Source organism: Piliocolobus tephrosceles, chromosome 2 (assembly GCF_002776525.5).
Source record: "Piliocolobus tephrosceles isolate RC106 chromosome 2, ASM277652v3, whole genome shotgun sequence".
Lineage (NCBI taxonomy): Eukaryota > Metazoa > Chordata > Mammalia > Primates > Cercopithecidae > Piliocolobus > Piliocolobus tephrosceles.
Window position 1 is genome coordinate 142,200,657 of NC_045435.1, and position 20,069 is coordinate 142,220,725.

The 20,069-nt window shown below is 34.7% G+C and overlaps 1 protein-coding gene across 2 annotated transcripts in view; it reads left to right on the plus strand.

Moving 5' to 3' along the window:
• Positions 1 to 20,069, plus strand: part of TOP2B (DNA topoisomerase II beta) — a 67,153-nt gene that overhangs the window by 27,854 nt on the left and 19,230 nt on the right. For both annotated transcript variants that reach the window (XM_023207279.3, XM_023207280.3), the window contains exons 7-25: positions 577 to 789; positions 2,934 to 3,107; positions 4,142 to 4,243; positions 4,353 to 4,490; positions 6,008 to 6,146; positions 6,499 to 6,656; positions 6,820 to 6,945; positions 7,862 to 7,972; positions 8,056 to 8,161; positions 9,673 to 9,782; positions 10,105 to 10,197; positions 10,295 to 10,409; positions 12,118 to 12,239; positions 12,479 to 12,627; positions 13,511 to 13,742; positions 16,427 to 16,561; positions 17,153 to 17,353; positions 18,317 to 18,512; positions 18,656 to 18,747. In XM_023207279.3, coding sequence (XP_023063047.2) covers positions 577 to 789; positions 2,934 to 3,107; positions 4,142 to 4,243; positions 4,353 to 4,490; positions 6,008 to 6,146; positions 6,499 to 6,656; positions 6,820 to 6,945; positions 7,862 to 7,972; positions 8,056 to 8,161; positions 9,673 to 9,782; positions 10,105 to 10,197; positions 10,295 to 10,409; positions 12,118 to 12,239; positions 12,479 to 12,627; positions 13,511 to 13,742; positions 16,427 to 16,561; positions 17,153 to 17,353; positions 18,317 to 18,512; positions 18,656 to 18,747 — 2,712 coding nt within the window. The remainder of the gene's footprint in view (positions 1 to 576; positions 790 to 2,933; positions 3,108 to 4,141; positions 4,244 to 4,352; positions 4,491 to 6,007; positions 6,147 to 6,498; positions 6,657 to 6,819; positions 6,946 to 7,861; positions 7,973 to 8,055; positions 8,162 to 9,672; positions 9,783 to 10,104; positions 10,198 to 10,294; positions 10,410 to 12,117; positions 12,240 to 12,478; positions 12,628 to 13,510; positions 13,743 to 16,426; positions 16,562 to 17,152; positions 17,354 to 18,316; positions 18,513 to 18,655; positions 18,748 to 20,069) is intronic.

Sequence of the window (20,069 nt, forward strand, 5' to 3'; positions counted from 1 at the left end):
GTTTATTTTTCTAAAAGTCTATATGGTCATGTTGAAGAATTTGAAAGAGATTTTGTGGACAGTTTATAAATTTGTACAGTTTAGTTTATTTTTAACATGAGAGAATTATCACAGTAATACAGTTGTCCCTCAGGAGGATTAGTTCTGGGATGCCCTTTCTATACCAAAATCAGAGGAGGATCAAGTCCCTTATATAAAATGGGGTAGTATTTGCATATAACCTATACACATCCTCCCATGTACTTTAAATCAACTCTAGATTACTTATAATACATAATACAATATAAATGCCATGTAAACAGTTATGCTGTATTTTAAAAATTTGTATTTTTTATTATTTTTTCCCAAATATTTTTAAGCTGCAGTTGGTCAAATCTACAAATGTAGAACCTACCCAAGGGCTGACTGTATTTACTATTTTTTTTTTTGTCTGTAATGTTATCAAGGATTTGTTTGGTTTGTTGTGAGGTTGGAAAATTGATATAGTTTGATGAATGAATTTAATGAGCGAAGTCTTTATATATTATGAAATATGGAAGCATTATAGAAATATTTGTTTTTTTTTTTCTTTTAAAGACATGGATGAATAATATGATGAAGACTTCTGAAGCCAAAATTAAACATTTTGATGGTGAAGATTACACATGCATAACATTCCAACCAGATCTGTCCAAATTTAAGATGGAAAAACTTGACAAGGATATTGTGGCCCTCATGACCAGAAGGGCATATGATTTGGCTGGTTCATGTAAAGGGGTCAAGGTCATGTTTAATGGAAAGAAATTGCCTGTAAGTCTCCTGTAAAATAGTTTTAATACTATGTTATTTTATACAGAGAATATTGTTGGGTCTTCCTTTTTTAAAGTTCATCTGGTAATCTCTTTTACTGGTGTGTTTAGATGATTCACATTTAAAGTGATTATTGATACATTAGCCCATTCTTTCTTCAAATAATGCTTCTGTCTTGTTCTTTCCTTTCCTCCTTGGTTATATATATGTTACAGTATTTGATATTGTCTCCAGTTCTTGAATGCTCTATTTTATTCACTCTACTTCCTCTTTTTGTATTAGTTTAATTTTTATTCCTCTCTTCAAGTTTACTTTTTTGCAATCTCTGCATCAAGTTTCCTGAAGAGCCTGTCAAAGGCATTCCTCATGCTTTCTATGTTTTTTATTTTTAGCATTTCCATTTGATTATTTCTTTTTTTTTTTGAGACGGAGTCTCGCTCTGTCGCCCAGGCTGGAGTGCAGTGGCCGGATCTCAGCTCACTGCAAGCTCCGCCTCCCGGGTTCATGCCGTTCTCCTGCCTCAGCCTCCCGAGTAGCTGGGACTACAGGCGACCGCCACCTCGCCCGGCTAGTTTTTTTTTTTTGTATTTTTTAGTAGAGACGGGGTTTCACCGTGTTAGCCAGGATGGTCTCAATCTCCCGACCTCGTGATCCACCCATCTCCTTACAGTTTCCATGTCTTTGCTGAAGTTGCATGTTGTCTACATTTTCCATTAGATACTTTAACATGCTAATTAATTGTTATTTAAAATATTTTATCTGGTACATGTTACAACATCTGTGAGGTGCTTATTCTGTTTCTGAATGATTGCTCTATCTTTTCAGATTGTTTTTTTTCTTGCCTTTTGACACGCCCTGTAAGTTGTGGAAAACTAGATATGTTTTGTAGGGCAGTAGATATTGAGGTAAATAAGCATTAGTGTAGGACTTAGGGTATATTTACCTAGGAGATGGGCTGTGTTTGAAGTTTATTTTTGCTGTAGTTATTAGTGTTGAGGTTTGTTGCTGATGTGAGTACCAGAGACTTCCAAATTCTTTCTTGTTTTTGTCTTTCCCCTTGGCTTAGGGCCTTCTTTTTGAGCTGTCCGTCAGAGGTGATCTGACTCTTGCAGCTCTTTCAGCTGAAACCCACTGTTGTTGGTAGCATGATGGTAGATTTTGGGGGAGATTTTCTCTAATGTCTGATTACATCCCAGCCTTTGAAGTGCATGGTGAGCCTGTATCTCAGGGGTTTGACCTTTATAAGTTTATGCCTCTCCTCCATAGGTAAAGACTTTTTTTCTGCCTTCTATTCTCTTTTCCCAGCTGCAGCAGGTTTCCGCCAGTGACCAGTGTTCTCAGCCTATGTCCTTGAGGTTCCCTGCCCTGCAGAATAAGCATTTTTTTTTGGGTAAGGGAGATAGATCTGGGTGGATTTCCCAGTGACTACTGTTTCTCTCTCCCAGCTGGCACTATGGAAATGCAGAGGGGAAACCTTCTCTAGATTCTCACTGGTCTTCTCTGTGAGAATTTGGTGGGTTTTCTGGAGGGAAAACTTGCGAGAGTGTGAATAAATGAACTTATGACTATAGCCCCTAGAAGCTTTATGCATTCAAACTAGCATACACTCTTTCAGTAGTAATTAGTCAAAATTTCTAGTTTGATGTTCCTACTATATCTGCCCCAGGTAAGCAAAAGCTTAGGTTTTGTGGTCTCCTACAGACACTTGTGTCTCTAGGCTTCAGGATGGCCAGCTCTCCTGTGATCTCAGTTCTTCAATGGGTTCACGAAAAACCCTTTAATTTGTTGTCTGATTACCCGTTTTCTTGTAAGGATGGAAGCTTTTTTTCCTGCTAGTTCATTACCTGTCTGAACTGAAACTAGAAGTCTACCATATCATTTTAAAAATATAAATTTCTGAAATATTTTATAACAATTTACCTGTCCCTTCACATTCTTTTTTTGTCAAGTACACATAGAAATGAATTTCTTTTTTAAAGGTCAAGAGTTAAGGAATAGATCTGGGAAATGCCACTAAGGTTTGGATCTGTACATTTAGAACTGTTGTAAATGAGATGAAATGAAAGTATACGTACTTAAGGTCATTCACCTATTTGAGCTGCCAGTATAAGATTTTTAATTGTTTTTGTTTTTTAAATTAATAGGTAAATGGATTTCGCAGTTATGTAGATCTTTATGTGAAAGACAAATTGGATGAAACTGGGGTGGCCCTGAAAGTTATTCATGAGCTTGCAAATGAAAGATGGGATGTTTGTCTCACATTGAGTGAAAAAGGATTCCAGCAGATCAGCTTTGTAAATAGTATTGCGACTACAAAAGTAAGTAAGCAAATTATTTGTTTCCAAGTCAGTGGTGGAACAGTGCTTCATTAAAAACTACAAAATAAATAACAATATCAGCAACCCCAAAAAACCCAAATCTGTTTTTGTTAAATAAGAATTGACTTATGAAAATGAAAACCTGTTTTCTATGAAATTGTTGTATTAAAATTTATTTAAACATTCATTGAGAATTAAGTTTATATGATTAGTGTTTGTAGTTGAACATACTTATATTTTATGAAATTTGGAATAACGAATTTCTTTTTCTGTAACTTTTAGCCCCACCTTCCCCAACCTCTGGGGAGAGGAGAGGGGGCTGGTAACTGAGTTAAGAATCAATTATGGCTATGTGATAAAGCTCTGTAAAAACTCCTGAACAATGGAGTTCACAGAGCTCCTAGGTTGGTGAATACATTGAGGTGCAAAGAGGGTGGCATGTCTGGGTAAGGCATGGAGCTTTGTGTACCCTTTCCGCTGTACCATGCCCTGTGCATCTCTTCCATTTGGCTGTTTTTGCTGGATCCTATATAAAAAACTGGTAAATGAAGTAAAGTGTGTTCTTGAGTTCTGTGACCTGTTCCAGCAAATTATCATTCCTGAGGAGTGGGTCATAGGTTCGTTAGAAGTACAGGAGGCCTAGGACTTGTGACTGGCATTTGAAGTGTGGGGAGTCCTGTGGGACTGAGCCCTTAACCAACCCTAAATACTTGTGCTAACTCCAGGTAGTTGGTATCAAGATTGAATTACATCGTTGAACATCCATTTGGTGTCTGGAGAATCAGCAAATTGGTTGTTGGTGTTGAAAGCACCCCAGAATTGGTGATAGAATTGAAGTGAGAAAAAAAACAAAACAAAACACCATAGCAGTTGGTTTATTGGCTCGTTAAATAAAATACCTTATTTTTTAAAAATCCCAACTCTCATTCTGAGACTCCTGTTACTCTTTAGAAAATAGGGTTTATAATACAGATAAAGTATTTTACTACTTTAACAATACAGGATTTCAGATTTTATATGTTTTCTTTCTTTAGGGTGGACGGCACGTGGATTATGTGGTAGATCAAGTTGTTGGTAAACTGATTGAAGTGGTTAAGAAAAAGAACAAAGCTGGTGTATCAGTGAAACCATTTCAAGTAAGGGATGCGTTATATATTGTATATGATGCATATATATGCATTATATATATGCTGAATTACTAAATATCAGCTCTGATGTTGACTTTTTTTGGTATGTTTTCAACAGGTAAAAAACCATATATGGGTTTTTATTAATTGCCTTATTGAAAATCCAACTTTTGATTCTCAGACTAAGGAAAACATGACTCTGCAGCCCAAAAGTTTTGGGTCTAAATGCCAGCTGTCAGAAAAATTTTTTAAAGCAGTGAGTAAAACTTATATAAAACTTGTATTATTTTTTATTGTTGTTATTAAGAGTTGATTAGGTAGTTTTCTTGATTTACTTTATTTGTGATTAGTTTCTTTCGTCATATTAATTGTGGGTATAAGCATGCTTGCACTGCAAACTAATATGCTTAATTTGATAACTTTAAAGGGTAGACTTTAATGTTTCCTAAAACAATTGTTTTGCCAAGAACTAAAGTAGGAAATTGTGTAACTAATTGCATTTTTAGCTTTGCATTGACCATTGTAAAGGTCAGATTTCCTCTAACAAATGTACCGATCCTTATGCAACTCTTTCATCTTTTCTACTCTGATTTCAACTTGATCTACTGATTTTATCTTTACATATGTTTAAAAATTGTGGTAACATATGCATAACAAAATGTACTATTTTCTACATGTTTTAAAGTTGCTTTGCTTTGCGCATAATTTTTTTAGGCTACCTTCACTTCTCTAAAATAAGGTGAGAGCACAAATAAACAAATGAAGATGAATCAATCACAGCCTCTCCTCTTTGGAATTTTGGTGGGGAAATGCTGTATAACTGCCCTAGAATTAACGTATTTCTCAAATTCCAAAAAGTAGATTATCAGAAACAAAAACAAAAGTTGTTTTTAGGTTCTAACTTAAGGCCTGTAGAAATAGTACTTTTGGATCTAATCTTAATGAATTCTGAGTACAAATTACCCTATATTAATGCTTTCCCAAATTTCTGTCCTCATAACAGTTGTTTCCTTGATGAAGTGATTTGATTTTAAATTTTATACTTTTTCATTTTAGGTGCACTAAGTTTAAATTTGGCAACACAGTTCACCTCTTTTGTTTATGTCTTAAACATTCCAAAAAACTATTTTATACACCTAACATCAAATCACCCAGGATGATAAAAATCTTTTAGTACTTAGAGTTGGAGATGCTTAACTTTCTCTTCCTTTTTGTGTCTCGGTTAACATCTTGCCACAGATTGATTCACTGCAGAGTACAAACAATATGTAATGTTGAAATCTTTATTACCAAGCTATTTAAAGAATATAGTCTATTCATAAGTTACCAAGGTTATCCTAATGTTCCTTTTAAGTTAATACTTTTTGTCATAGTGAAGTAAAGGCTCACATTTTGTATTGAAGGATATCAGAAATATCAACGTCTAGAATTTGCCAGCTAGTAGGTTCATGTGTGGATCTGTTTCCAATGTGTTAATTTTAATAAAATTAATTTGTAACAAGAGCAATGTATATTCCTTATGGAGTTTATTATAATAGAGTGTTTCTCATATGTAAAAGTTATCCTTTTTAATGTATTTATATTTTAGCTTTAGTTTTACTGTAGCTGAGTAAAAATTGATTAGCATGTATCATGATGCTTATCACCATTATTGTTTTGCCCTAAAATACCTTAAAATTGCACAGATTCCAGGTCTTGCATTAGGCCCTATACATTTTAGCTAAATGTATGAATTTTCAGCTTGTTTGTATACCATTATTCTTTTATTTTTAGGCCTCTAATTGTGGCATTGTAGAAAGTATCCTGAACTGGGTGAAATTTAAGGCTCAGACTCAGCTGAATAAGAAGTGTTCATCAGTAAAATACAGTAAAATCAAAGGTATTCCCAAACTGGATGACGCTAATGATGCTGGTAAGATTGATATTTTTAAATAAGATTTTGATTTAAGTTTCACTTTTAATTTATCTAGTTACAGAAATTTTTTATTTTCCACATATAGTTAGACTATGATTTTCCATTCAGAGTGTAATTTTACTTCATTGAAATTATCACATACACAATATATTACTAATTTTCAGGGGATAGGAATTCAATAAAATATACTTATATTTATACTTAAATATACTTAAAATATACTTAAAAGTAAGGTAACTTTTATAATCTTTCACTGTCAGCATTCTGATGTTGATTTTCTGACTTCATTTTTCTCATCAGTAAAAGTATGAGAAAATTTTTTAAATGTATAATTTTAAATTTCTCTCAGGTGGCAAACATTCCCTGGAGTGTACACTGATATTAACAGAGGGAGACTCTGCCAAATCACTGGCTGTGTCTGGATTAGGTGTGATTGGACGAGACAGATACGGAGTTTTTCCACTCAGGGGCAAAATTCTTAACGTACGGGAAGCTTCTCATAAACAGGTATATATATATATATATATATATATGTATATGTATACACACACGCACACATACATATGACATTTCTAATACTTTACTAAACTTGTGGAATTTTTAAATGTAATTTCTGACTCGTATATTTCAACACTTCGAACTACTTTCAATGCTTTTCCGTTTTGAACAGATCATGGAAAATGCTGAAATAAATAATATTATTAAAATAGTTGGTCTACAATATAAGAAAAGTTACGATGATGCAGAATCTCTGAAAACCTTACGCTATGGAAAGATTATGATTATGACTGATCAGGTTGGTTTTAAAGTTACCATATATTTCAAATTCATGTCTTCTTCAGATTCTACTTTTAATACTCGTTTTATGAGACTTGCCCCAAGATAGTATAACTGAAAGTGACTATACATCAGGGGAAAAAATTAAAAAACCTCATCATTTAGTGGAAACATTTGTATGAAGCACATTTTACATTATCTAATTTTTGGGGTAACGGTCTTATGGGTTAGTTAAAAATATTTTAAAATGCAATATGTATGAGGAGAATATAATACAGTGTGGTAGTATGGCAGCCTACCTACAAGTAGGAACAAAATTATGGAATTAACAAGTAAGAAAGATCAATAATAATGGTTAATATTTATACATGATGGCATGATTTGAATGCACAAATACCAGGAAGACTTAAATAGTAAAATGACAGTAATCAAGAACTAGAAAATTGAAAAGGAAGGATTTCAGATGCATTCAACTATTTTCTCTTACACACTCTAAAGTATTTGTAGAGAAAATCTGCAACTGAAAAAACTATTAATATGTAATTTTAAGCAGAAATTTTCCAATTTTTTATTTAGGGAAGACTTATGAATATCTGTATTACCTGGATTTCCCTACCATTGCCCGTTAAGGTGGCATTGTAGCCATGTTTTATTTTATGTATTTTCCATCCTTAAATCATTCTTTTAGTGAAATCTGGGGAAACTATAGAACGGATATAATATATTTTTATAATGACAGATTCAGTCTATTACTACTATATTCTTTATTTGCCTATTAAAAAATTTAGTGTGATCATCTTAATAGCTTTTGTAAAATGCATTTCTAAAATTCAGAATTTTGTTTTTTTGCATTCACAGGTTTTAAAATTTGTTTATATAAGTAATCATTTTATAAAAGTATTACAGGATTTTTTACTTTACTAACATTTATTTAGGATCAAGATGGTTCTCACATAAAAGGCCTGCTTATTAATTTCATCCATCACAATTGGCCATCACTTTTGAAGCATGGTTTTCTTGAAGAGTTCATTACTCCTATTGTAAAGGTACTCTTTGCATTAATGTATTTTTATATTGTTGTCTTAAAGGGTAGTAGAAAAACTAATTTTTTTTTTTTAATTAATTCAAGGCAAGCAAAAATAAGCAGGAACTTTCCTTCTACAGTATTCCTGAATTTGATGAGTGGAAAAAACATATAGAAAACCAGAAAGCCTGGAAAATCAAGTACTATAAAGGTTTGTATTTTAAAATACTTAGATTTTAAATACTGATATAAATGTATTCTTATGAAAGCAATCTAAAAGACATCTTGAAAGTTTGACTCTATTTTAGACTTCGAAAATAGCTATCACTGATTTTAAAATATTGTTACAGAAAAATTTATGCAAATAGAATAGTGTAATAGATTCCATTGAATGGGATCACCATTCCAATAGCCAGTCTTGTTTCCTGTAAACTTCCTTTATTGCCACTCCATTAGTCTGAAAAAACTTCCAGACATTATAGTCTAGTATTTCACCTATAACTAGTATGTATTTTTAAAAGAATTTTTTTAAGTAACCCATAATATCATTATCATAACCTTCTTTAATATCCTATTGTTGAGATATGGTCTCGCTTTGTCACCCAGGCTGGAGTGCAGTAGCATGAACACAGCTCACTGCCACCTTGACCTTCCGGGCTCAAGTGATCCTCTTGCCTCAGCTCCCCAAGTAGCTGGGACTACAGGCGTGTGACACTACACCCAGCTAATTTTTGTATTTTTGTAGAGTTGGGGTTTGGTTTGTTGCCCAGGCTGATCTTGAACTCCTGATTTCAAGCCATCCACCCACCTTGGCCTCCCAAACTGCTGGGATTACAGATGTGAGCCACCATGCCTGGCTCCCTTTTTTTTGGATAATGTTAAATACCCAGACAGTGTTAAAATTCCCCTGGATTGTATTAAAAATGTTTATTTTTAGAGTTTTTGATTTTTATTTTATTTTTTTGAGATGGAGTCTTGCTCTGTTGCCCAGGCTGGAGTGCAGTGGTGGGATCTTGGCTTACTGCAACCTCTCCCTCATGGGTTCAAGTGATTCTCATACTTCAGCCACCCGAGTAGCTGGGATTACAGGCTTGTGCCACCATGCCTGGCTGTTTTTACTAGGGGCGGAGTTTTGCCGTGTCGGCCAGGGTGGTCTAGAAGTCCTGGCCTCAAGTGATCACCCACTTCAGCCTCCCAAAGTGCTGGGATTACAGGCATGAGGCACCGTGCTTGGCCTGAGTTTGTTTTTTTTCCAAAGTTAGGATCCATATAAGGTCCACACATTGCATTTGGTTGATAAGTTTATTAATACAGCATTTCTCTTTTTATATTTTTTCCTTGTAATTTATTTGTTAAAGAAATTGGATTGTTTGTTCTGTGTAATTTTCCACATTCTGGATTTTGTTAATTATATTCCTCTAGTTACATTTAATATATAGTATTTTCTTGTGCCCTTATTTTCTGTTAACTGATGGTTAAATCAGAGGTGTGATCAGATTTGGGTTACAGTTGTTTGGCAAAAACATTTCATAGGTAGTGCTGTGTACTTTCATCAGGAAGCATCTAATGTCTACTTTGTCTTTAGTTGCTTATTAAGATTGCAGTTGGTATAGCTGTTGCCAGCGTGATCCATCTGTTACAACTTTTCCACCAGCTTTTCACTTGATGGTTTTGAACAGACATTGATATTCATGACTCACTTTTATTATTAAAATTGTGCAGGATTGGGTACTAGTACAGCTAAAGAAGCAAAGGAATATTTTGCTGATATGGAAAGGCATCGCATCTTGTTTAGATACGCTGGTCCTGAAGATGATGCTGCCATTACCTTGGTAATTAAGTTAATTCTTTAAAAGTTTTTGTTAGCCATCCCCCTACCTTCTGTTCCTTTCCTCCCAGTCCTGGTTCCCTATGAAAAGTCTCTTTTGAATGCTCAAGCTGGTTAATTTTAGTTTTTTCCCCAGATGATGCTGTGCTAGTATAAACTTCTTTAATTGAAAGACCTGAGTTCAAATGTGTTTTTGATAAAAATATTGTAAAATAACCTAATTTTCCAGAAATTAAGAATTAGTTATTGGCCACTTATACGTTTTAATTTTGTAATGAAATTTATTTTATTTTTAATGTGCAAAATCATTACCTGGAATCTTTCAGGCGTTCAGTAAGAAGAAGATTGATGACAGAAAAGAATGGTTAACAAATTTTATGGAAGACCGGAGACAGCGTAGGCTACATGGCTTACCAGAGGTTAGTCTTAAAGAGCGGTGACCTGGGGGAAGAAGGAGAGAGAGACTAGAATTCATGCCATAATAATGATAATATTGCTATATAACTTTTCTCTTAGCAATTTTTATATGGTACTGCAACAAAGCATTTGACTTATAATGATTTCATCAACAAGGAATTGATTCTCTTCTCAAACTCAGACAATGAAAGATCTATACCATCTCTTGTTGATGGTGAGTAATGTTTATTTAAAAACCTCATTTTTGTATTTTATTTACTATAGTTTAATTTTATGTACTTTAAGCCATCCTTATGATACATATTAAAATTCTTACTTGAAATCTTGTATATGAAGAACTTGTTCAGAGGAATTTAAGGCCTTTTTGATTTTGCTTTTGTTACATGTTTTCATAGTGCTGAAATCTTTAATATTCCTTAATTTGAAACTTTTAAACTCTTTCTGAGTTTTTCAGGAAAATTAACTTTAAAAGTCTTACAGCTTTTGCCCAAGTTGTCTGCAAATTTTCTAAAATACAAAGTAAAATGGAATTTTGATCATTTCTAGAATATTTATCAGAGATTAAATTTTAAAAAACTTTTATTCCGCATTACCCAAAGCCTAGTGCTTTAACTTAACTTGAAAAAAATTTAGGAACTATTTCTAACTTGAAAAAAATTTAGAAACTATTTCTCATTAGTTGAAGCAGATTTTGATCTTCTATCTAGAACTTTTTTTTTTCTCATAACCTTTACTGTTTGTTCATCTTTGTATTGCTTGGCTTTTCTGGTAATAGATGAGTCTACCTATCCGTCAAGTTCTAGCCACAAATTGCCTTTCTTCTATGAAGCCTTCCCTAGCAATTCTACTCCAAATTGGTCTTAGATACCTTAACTTCTATGCCAGTTATTATGTACCTCTTATTTTATGTTTGTTCATTTTGCCTCTAGAATTAGATTACAAAATTCTTAAGGAAGTTACCATATTTTATCATCCTCATGTTTTATCACACTCTGGGTCCAGTATGATTACAACGATGGCATATACTGAAAAGATTGTTACTGTGCTCATTGGCCTAGAGCAGGGGTGTCTAATCTTTTGGCTTCCCTGGACCACATTGGAAGAGGAAGAATTGTCTTGGGCCACATGTAAAATACACTAATCCTAACGATAGCTGATGAGCTTAAAACAAAAACAAAAACAAAAATAATCGCAAACAAACAAAAAAACTCATGATGTTTTAAGAAAATTGATAAATTTGTGTTGGGCCACATGCAGCGCATGGGCCACGGGTTGGACAAGCTTGGCCTAGAGCAAGAAGAATGATAAGAAAGCAGAGTGATTGCCCACATTGTTTCATGCAATCCTTATAACTATAGTAGGAAAGTAATTATTTCTATTACTTGGATAAGGACACAGGCTTACTAGTTATTTGCCTAGTCACATGGTAAATGACCAAGTTGAGAAGAATATACAGATTAGTGAGATTCTAAAGCCTTTATTCTTCACTACCACAATAAACCTCTTTTTATAAGGGTTTTCCTGAGTGGAATATTTAGAATAGATTTCAGGATCCTTGATGGCATGCTGGCAGTTTAGTTAGCTACAAATGGCATTTTGGTTGTATGAGTGTTTGGAAACTACTGTTAAAAGAGTTTGGTGCCACTGGGTGATTCTTTAAGGCCAGAATGTTGTCTTTCAGTTAGCAGTTCACTTTTGGAATATATGGAGATGGCATAAAAACATCTTAGTGTATGCCTGCAGATAGCTTTCTGGGAAAAAAAACAAAACAAATGTGTTAGTATGTACTCACTTTGGTACAGAATCTCAAGTAACAATTTTACTGGTATTCTTGAAAAGCAAATTGTATCTTTCCTTTATTTCCCTGAATTGTTACAACTATATCTTGAAGTAACATTTTAAAAGAGCTCTTTTAAAAATAGGCTTTAAACCTGGCCAGCGGAAAGTTTTATTTACCTGTTTCAAGAGGAATGATAAACGTGAAGTAAAAGTTGCCCAGTTGGCTGGATCTGTTGCTGAGATGTCGGCTTATCATCATGGAGAAGTAAGCATTAAGATTGGAATCCGTTGAGAACTGTAATTATTGTCTTGAAGAATGGTAATTACATGTAGTATTTTTCCTTTAGTAAAGTCTTCAAAAATGTAAAAGAATTAAGAACAGAATATACAGATTAGTGAGATTCTAAAGCTTTTATTCTTCACTTGGATTTTAATACAAGTTGGGGAATAATTATAGAAAATTTAGAACATTAATGTTATGTTCTGCCGCCTTCTGTTGTATAGCAAGCATTGATGATGACTATTGTGAATTTGGCTCAGAACTTTGTGGGAAGTAACAACATTAACTTGCTTCAGCCTATTGGTCAGTTTGGAACTCGGCTTCATGGTGGCAAAGATGCTGCAAGCCCTCGTTATATTTTCACAATGTTAAGGTAAATATTTACTGATACAATGGTATAAAGTTTGATTTGATTTGGAACCAATTGACTAAATGTGTGATGGAATTATAGCTGTGGAGAGATGTGATTGTCTGGTTATTCTACTTAGAAGGTGAATGTTCCAAATTATTTGACCACAAATAGAATGAAGTCAATTGACCTTAATTTTTATGAATTGATTGGTGAAATCAGTCCTAATGAATGCAGGATGTTTTTCTCACCAACTTTACTCTTTAGGCTGAAGATGGGTTATATACTTTATTCCGAGTAATAGGAAATTCTTAAAAAGTTATCAATATTAAAGAAGTCAGGTAAGTAAGTACTTAAGTAAAATAGGGCTATTTTATTCTGGGCTTGTAACTGAGAGAAAGATGCATTTGATAATACAGTTAGGCAGATTTTATTGTTAAGCAAACGTAATCAACATTACTAAAAATGCATTCTCTTTAAAAGATTTATTTTTAGGCCGGGCGCGGTGGCTCAAGCCTGTAATCCCAGCACTTTGGGAGGCCGAGACGGGCGGATCATGAGGTCAGGAGATCAAGACCATCCTGGCTAACATGGTGAAACCCTGTCGCTACTAAACAAATACAAAAACCTAGCTGGGCGAGGTGGCGGGCACCTGTAGTCCTAGCTACTCGGGAGGCTGAGGCAGGAGAATGGCGTAAACCCGGGAGGGGGAGCTTGCAGTGAGCTGAGATCCAGCCACTGCACTCCAGCCTGGGCGACAGAGCGAGACTCCGTCTCAAAAAAAAAAAAAAAAAAAAAAAGATAGATTTATTTTTGCAGTGTGAAGTTTTAAATTATGTATACAGTTTATACAGTTTCTTTCGCAAAGCCATGACATTTTTTCATTTGCTTCTTTCTTTTTCATTAGCTCTTTAGCAAGGCTACTTTTTCCTGCCGTGGATGACAACCTGCTTAAGTTCCTTTATGATGATAATCAACGTGTAGAGCCTGAGTGGTATATTCCCATAATTCCCATGGTTTTAATAAATGGTGCTGAGGGCATTGGTACTGGATGGGCTTGTAAACTACCCAACTATGATGCTAGGGAAATTGTGAACAATGTCAGACGAATGCTAGATGGCTTGGATCCTCATCCCATGGTAATTATTTTGAACTTATTGTTTATTTAACAAATGACAATGGGTAAGCTACAAAGTCCAGTCATTTTAGAAAAGTAATGGAGCATTTTTATTTTAGAACATATTGTAGACCGTAAAGACCTAATTAGGGTATAATTGATATGAAAAGGTATAAACTTTGGAATGAGTTCTGGAGGTAAGTTTCATGGGGAGAAACTGTTTATTTAAATTTAGAAACACCTCATATTCCAGGTTTCCAAACCTCTAAACCATATATTAATAGGAAACAATCCTTTTCTGATAAAATTATATGTAACTTTGTTTCTGTTCTCAAACTACCACCTGTTGTTAGTTTGTAAGGATGTTTAAAAACACATTGTATTTATTAGTGTACCATTTGTAAAAAGACAAAAACTACATTGTATATATTTTAAATATATCCCCAAGGCTGGGCGTGGTTACTCACACCAAAAATCCTGGCACTTTGGGAGGCCGAGGCCTAGGCCCAGACGTGTGGATCACCTGAGGTCAGGAGTTCCAGACCAGACTGACCAGCATTGGGAAACCCTATCTCTACTAAAAATACAAAAAAAAATTAAATGTTGCTTGGGCACGGTGGCTCACGCCTGTGAGCCCAGCACTTTGGGCGGGCGAGGTGGGTGTATCATCTGAGGTCAGGAGTTCTAGGCCAGCCTGGCCAAACCAGGCAGAACCCTGTCTTTACTAAAAATACAAAAATTTGCCGAGCATGCTGGTGGGCGCCTGTCATCCCAGCTACTTGGGAGGCTGAGGCAGGAGAATCAGTTGAACCTGAGAGGTGGAGGTTGCAGTGAGCCAAGATTGTACCACTGTACTCCAGCCTGTGCAACAGAATGAAACGCCGTCTCAAAAAAAAAAAAAAAAAAAAAAATCCCCATTTTTTAAATGTTTATTATTTTCTTGTATCATTTACTCTGCTCAGACCTCCAAGAAAAATGTCCTCAAAAAATGTCCTTCCTTTCTCCCCATGATTTAAAATTACCTGGAGAAAAGTGTGTTTGTATTACCAAAATGATAATGCTTATTGTAGAAAATATAGATAAGGAAAGAGGAAAAAATCCATAATCCCACAATATAGAGACAATATTTTGATGTATTTTTCCAAGTTTTATTTCATTTTTGTGTTTTAAAATGAAAGTTATTCTTTAGCAATAAGACATATATTCTGCTTTTTCTCTTAAATACTTTAAAGTACTTTAAAATATTTCTAACATAAGCATCAAATTTTTAACGATAGTGTGTTACTGAAATGGTTTTGAATTTTTTAATGGATTTTAGATTGTTAAGATAGTGTATTTGATCAATACATGCTTGTTATGTGCCTACTATGTGTATGAAACTGTGTAAGTGGTGAGATAAAGAGCTATGGTTTTTGTCTTCGGAAACTTAGACAGTTGTCAAGACAAGACATTGAAGCATCAAGGCCTGAAATTTAACAGTGACCAACGATACTGATAGTTGCTTAGTATGCCAGAAGAAAGGTCCTATGCTATGTGCTCAGTTTCTTTTTTTTTTTTTTTTTTTTTTTTTTGAGACAGAGTATCACTCTGTCACCCAGGCTGGAGTACAGTGGTGTGATCTTGGGTCACTGCAATCTTCGCCTCCCAGGTTCAAGCAATTTTGCTGCCTCAGCCTCCTGAGCAGATGGGGCCACAGGTGTGCGCCACCATGTCTGGCTAATTTTTATATTTTTAGTAGAGACGAGGTTTCACTGTGTTGGCCAGGCTGGTCTCGAATTCCTGGCCTCTGGTGATCCGCCTGCTTTGGCTTCCCAGAGTGCTGGGATTACAGGCGTGAGCCACTGTGCCCTTCCTATATATTCAATTTCTTAATGATAATAATGAGTAAGAATTTTAGAATAGTCCAGGTGCAGTGACTCATGTCTATAATCCCAGCACTTTGGGAGACTGAGCTGGGCAGATCACTAGCTCAGAAGTTCAAGACCAGCCTGGGCAACATAGCAAAACCCTGTCTCTACAAAAATACAAAAATTAGCTGGACATGGTGGCATGCACCTGTAACCCCAGCTACTCGGGAGGCTGAGGTGGGAGGATTGCTTGAGCCCAGCCACTGCACTCCAGCCTGGGTGGCAAAGTAGGGACCCTGTCTCAAAACAAACAAACAAAAACTTGGGAGAAATGACTTGTAATTCAGTTGGGAAGGATGAATAAGATTTATGTAGATGAATGATGAATGGGGTTGGGCCTGAATGTGTGTCAGGACTTGTGGATAGAGTGAAAGTGAGAATATTTCAAAATAGTCAAACAAAATGTAGGAAAAGAATAGTGGTTTTGTAAGACAAGTCATTAGAGAAAAAATTGAAAGCCAGATTGGGTTCAGACTATGGAATACTTTCAATGTGAGGCCCAAGGAGTTTGAATTTAAAGGATATTGATCTAGGGGAGAAGTAGGTGTAGGGGAAGTGGGCTGAAAGAAAGTACTGTTCCAGGAAGACTAGGAAAGATGATACTAACATTTTGAGATTGGAGGATGTTCAGGTTATATTAACAGAAGCTATGAGTTCAAGATCAGTTGATAAGTTGGAAAGGGACAATTGAGGATGAGAAATTCTGTTTGAGGTACATTAATCTGTCAATGTTAGACCATAGACTCATGGTACTAGTACTCAAGAGAGAAGTCAATGCTATTTACATTTTTCTCTACAGCTTCCAAACTACAAAAACTTTAAAGGGACGATTCAAGAACTTGGTCAAAACCAGTATGCAGTCAGTGGTGAAATATTTGTAGTGGACAGAAACACAGTAGAAATTACAGAGCTTCCAGTTAGAACTTGGACACAGGTTAGTGTAAATATGTGATCTGCCTCTGGGAAGGGCAGTGTATTAAGCAATTTTTTCTGGTAAGGATGATTCCACCATTGTTTGTCCTAAGCATGCGTAGTGTTAAAAAAATTCCTGTAGCTTCTTTTACCCTTCAGTTGAATTTGTGCTTTGAATATTTAAATAGTATTTATATCTAAGTAGTATAGTATGACTTAGGTAAGGCTTTTATAGACTATTATCTTTGTATTTATCTTAGAATGAAGGGAGTAGGATATGACATAGTGTTTTTAATTCTTATAAATGTGGTCAGTAAATTCATGTCAGTATCAGCTTTACAAATCTAAAAGCTAGTTGATGTCATCCTTTTCATACTCAGCCTTTATCTTGCCTTTTAGAGTATGAGTGGGTCAGCACCATTACTTCTTACGTCTTTTCCTACCACCAAGATCCCCATATATTGCCTTCTATACTGATTGGATAGGAGATGATAAAGATTTCCTTTTTAATTCCCCATGAGAGTTGAGAATTTTCAAAAGACTGTATGACTTGTAGTATGAGAACATGAGAGTGTGTCATGAAAAGAATCACTTATTTTTAAATCTTTTATAGGTATATAAAGAACAGGTTTTAGAACCTATGCTAAATGGAACAGATAAAACACCAGCATTAATTTCTGATTATAAAGAATATCATACTGACACAACTGTGAAATTCGTGGTGAAAATGACTGAAGAGAAACTAGCACAAGCAGAAGCTGCTGGACTGCATAAAGTTTTTAAACTTCAAACTACTCTTACTTGTAATTCCATGGTAATTTATTAGATTTACTATTAATTTAATCTTTCTTGCATGTTGTAAGTCAGATTATTATAATTGGTTTCATAATGGGATTGGCTATAGTAAGCCTGAAGGCATTTTTTGCTGAAGATTCTGGGGCCACGTTCCTTTCTTCCAGTGTTGTCCACTACCCTTACTCTCAACTCTGTGTTTATGCATCTGGGCTTGAATACACAGGATACACACACCTTCACACGCGTTGACTAAAAGTTATGAGAGTGGTTATTGGAGGGCCTTTGTGTACTTTATGCCCATCTCTATTAGCATTTTAACTGTAGAGTACTCATAACTCTAATCTGCTTTATTAAACTTGCACATTTATCTTTGTACAACTGGGGAGGAAGGTAGAAACTTTAAGTGTGTGATTCTTCAAGTTGCATTCCAAATTAGCTTTTACATTTAAAAAAGTAAAAAAAGTTCAGCAATGGTACAGTGGCTGAGAGAAAGTGCCATAGTCTGCTGAGAAAGGCTGATGGAAGAAAGAAAAAGGATAGGGAGTTTGGGTGACTGGATTACAGCAGATATAAAAGAGAGAGAGAAAGGGGACCAATGCATATACACAGAATATATGGTAACATTTTTAAGCTTAGCAGTAGAATAGGTATGTTTTCAGTTTGGGGAAAAATCATTTTTTAGGTGGTTTTATGGCTACTTTAAGAGCCCTTTTTTTAAGGCCTATTTTTGTCTTTCAAAATTATTCCTATTTTAAATACTTTCATCGTCTTGAGAATTGATCAGCTTGCAGTCACCAAAGGAGTATTTACAGAAATGTGCTTAATAGTTTTAGTTCTGTTTAATGGTTTTTAGGGGTAGTCTGTGTTCATATACATGTATTATGGTTATATATTATGGTTATTTTTAATATTGTAGATGTTATGTAAGTTAAAATACCAGTACAGATCTATATGATCTGCAAAATATATGTGTTTCGCTTAGGTACTCTTTGATCATATGGGATGTCTGAAGAAATATGAAACTGTGCAAGACATTCTGAAAGAATTCTTTGATTTACGATTAAGTTATTATGGTTTACGTAAGGAGTGGCTTGTGGGAATGCTGGGAGCAGAATCTACAAAGCTGAACAATCAAGCCCGTTTCATTTTAGAGAAGATACAAGGGAAAATTACTATAGGTAAGATACAACCTTTAAAAATTTGAACATTAGTTAAAATGGAAAAAAACTTTATTAATAGAAGACATTTTTATCAGTAGAATATAAGCAAATACAAATTGAATCTCTTATCTTGATCCTAACTTTATTTTTCCCTCACATAGAGAATAGGTCAAAGAAAGATTTGATTCAAATGTTAGTCCAGAGAGGTTATGAATCTGACCCAGTGAAAGCCTGGAAAGAAGCACAAGAAAAGGTAATCATTTGCAGAAAAAGACATTCAGAGAAGCTTTTAAAAGCAACTTCCAAAACAAACAAAAATTCAACCCCTAAATTTTAAATTTAGTACTACTAAAGGTGCTGAGTTGTCTGTTTAGAGACTGAAGTCTTCTGTTTATCCACAGAACAGATACAGTACAGAAATTTATAGTACACACCCACCACAAAGCACTTGGCCAGTGTGACTCAACCAGAGCCTGGAGAAATGACTCCAGGTGTGAGAAGGTAGCTCAGTCTCCTTGACCTTTTTTCCTGAGTCTGCCACTAAAAGGTGTTGTGGTGGTGGTTTTTATGAGGTGCATGTATATTATCTGGGAATCAGACTGGTGGCACCCAGAATCAGCTTATGTTCACAGTATGGCATCCAGTCACCACTCACTTGATCTGCTTTGGTTAATACTGGGAAGACAAGAGACAAAATGTTAATTATTATAGATAGTATTTATCAAACACCAAGCTCTGCTTCATTCTTAGATTTTTGGCCAGATATTTAAACCCTGGAACTTCAGATTAAATGTCTGATGTTTTATTAGGCAAGTTGGCCATTGCAGATCACAAAATAGTAATAATAGTTAAATGAATGGAATGTTGAAGTTTTGAGAGTCGCCTCAATTAGCTTTTTGATGTTTTGTGTGACTAAAAGAAAAATGTAAACAACAGTACAACGTTGTGATTGAGAACAGAAATTAATTACAGAAGAGGAAGAAAAGTTGAATGATTAATTTTTTTGGATATTAGATTATTTGTGCTTATTGATTCTGATAACATTAACATCTTTAAAAAATAGTTATAATTATGTGACATAACTTGAACCTTTAAACTTCCCTGTACTTGAGTTCTCAATCATAATGTTTTTATGTTTCATCAAACTACATTGAAATATTGCTTTTGTTTACGTTTTTCAGTTTCAAGTCAATAAAAACCATGTATTAAAGTGAGTAAAATTAGAGTAAGTTATATAGAATAGCAATTACATAGTAAGATAATAGGCTTATTCATTATTTGAAGAAAATTTGGTAGGACAAGATGGGCGCATTCAGAATTAAGATGATCGAGCCCTTTGTTTTCCTCTTAATGTGTTTTATTGTATTGTTAAACCCCAAATTACGGTTTCTACAACACTTGCCCTTCTGTATCACTGTTGGTTTAAGCTATACTTTTTTTTTTTAAAGTAACTAGTAAGCTGATAAATTTTTAATGCTTAGTCTTAAAAGCTAAAGATTTCTACAGTTTCAGAATGTCCCTCTGGTGGAAGTAGAATTTACGGGTAAAGCCTAGCTTGATTTCAGTTATTGCGTT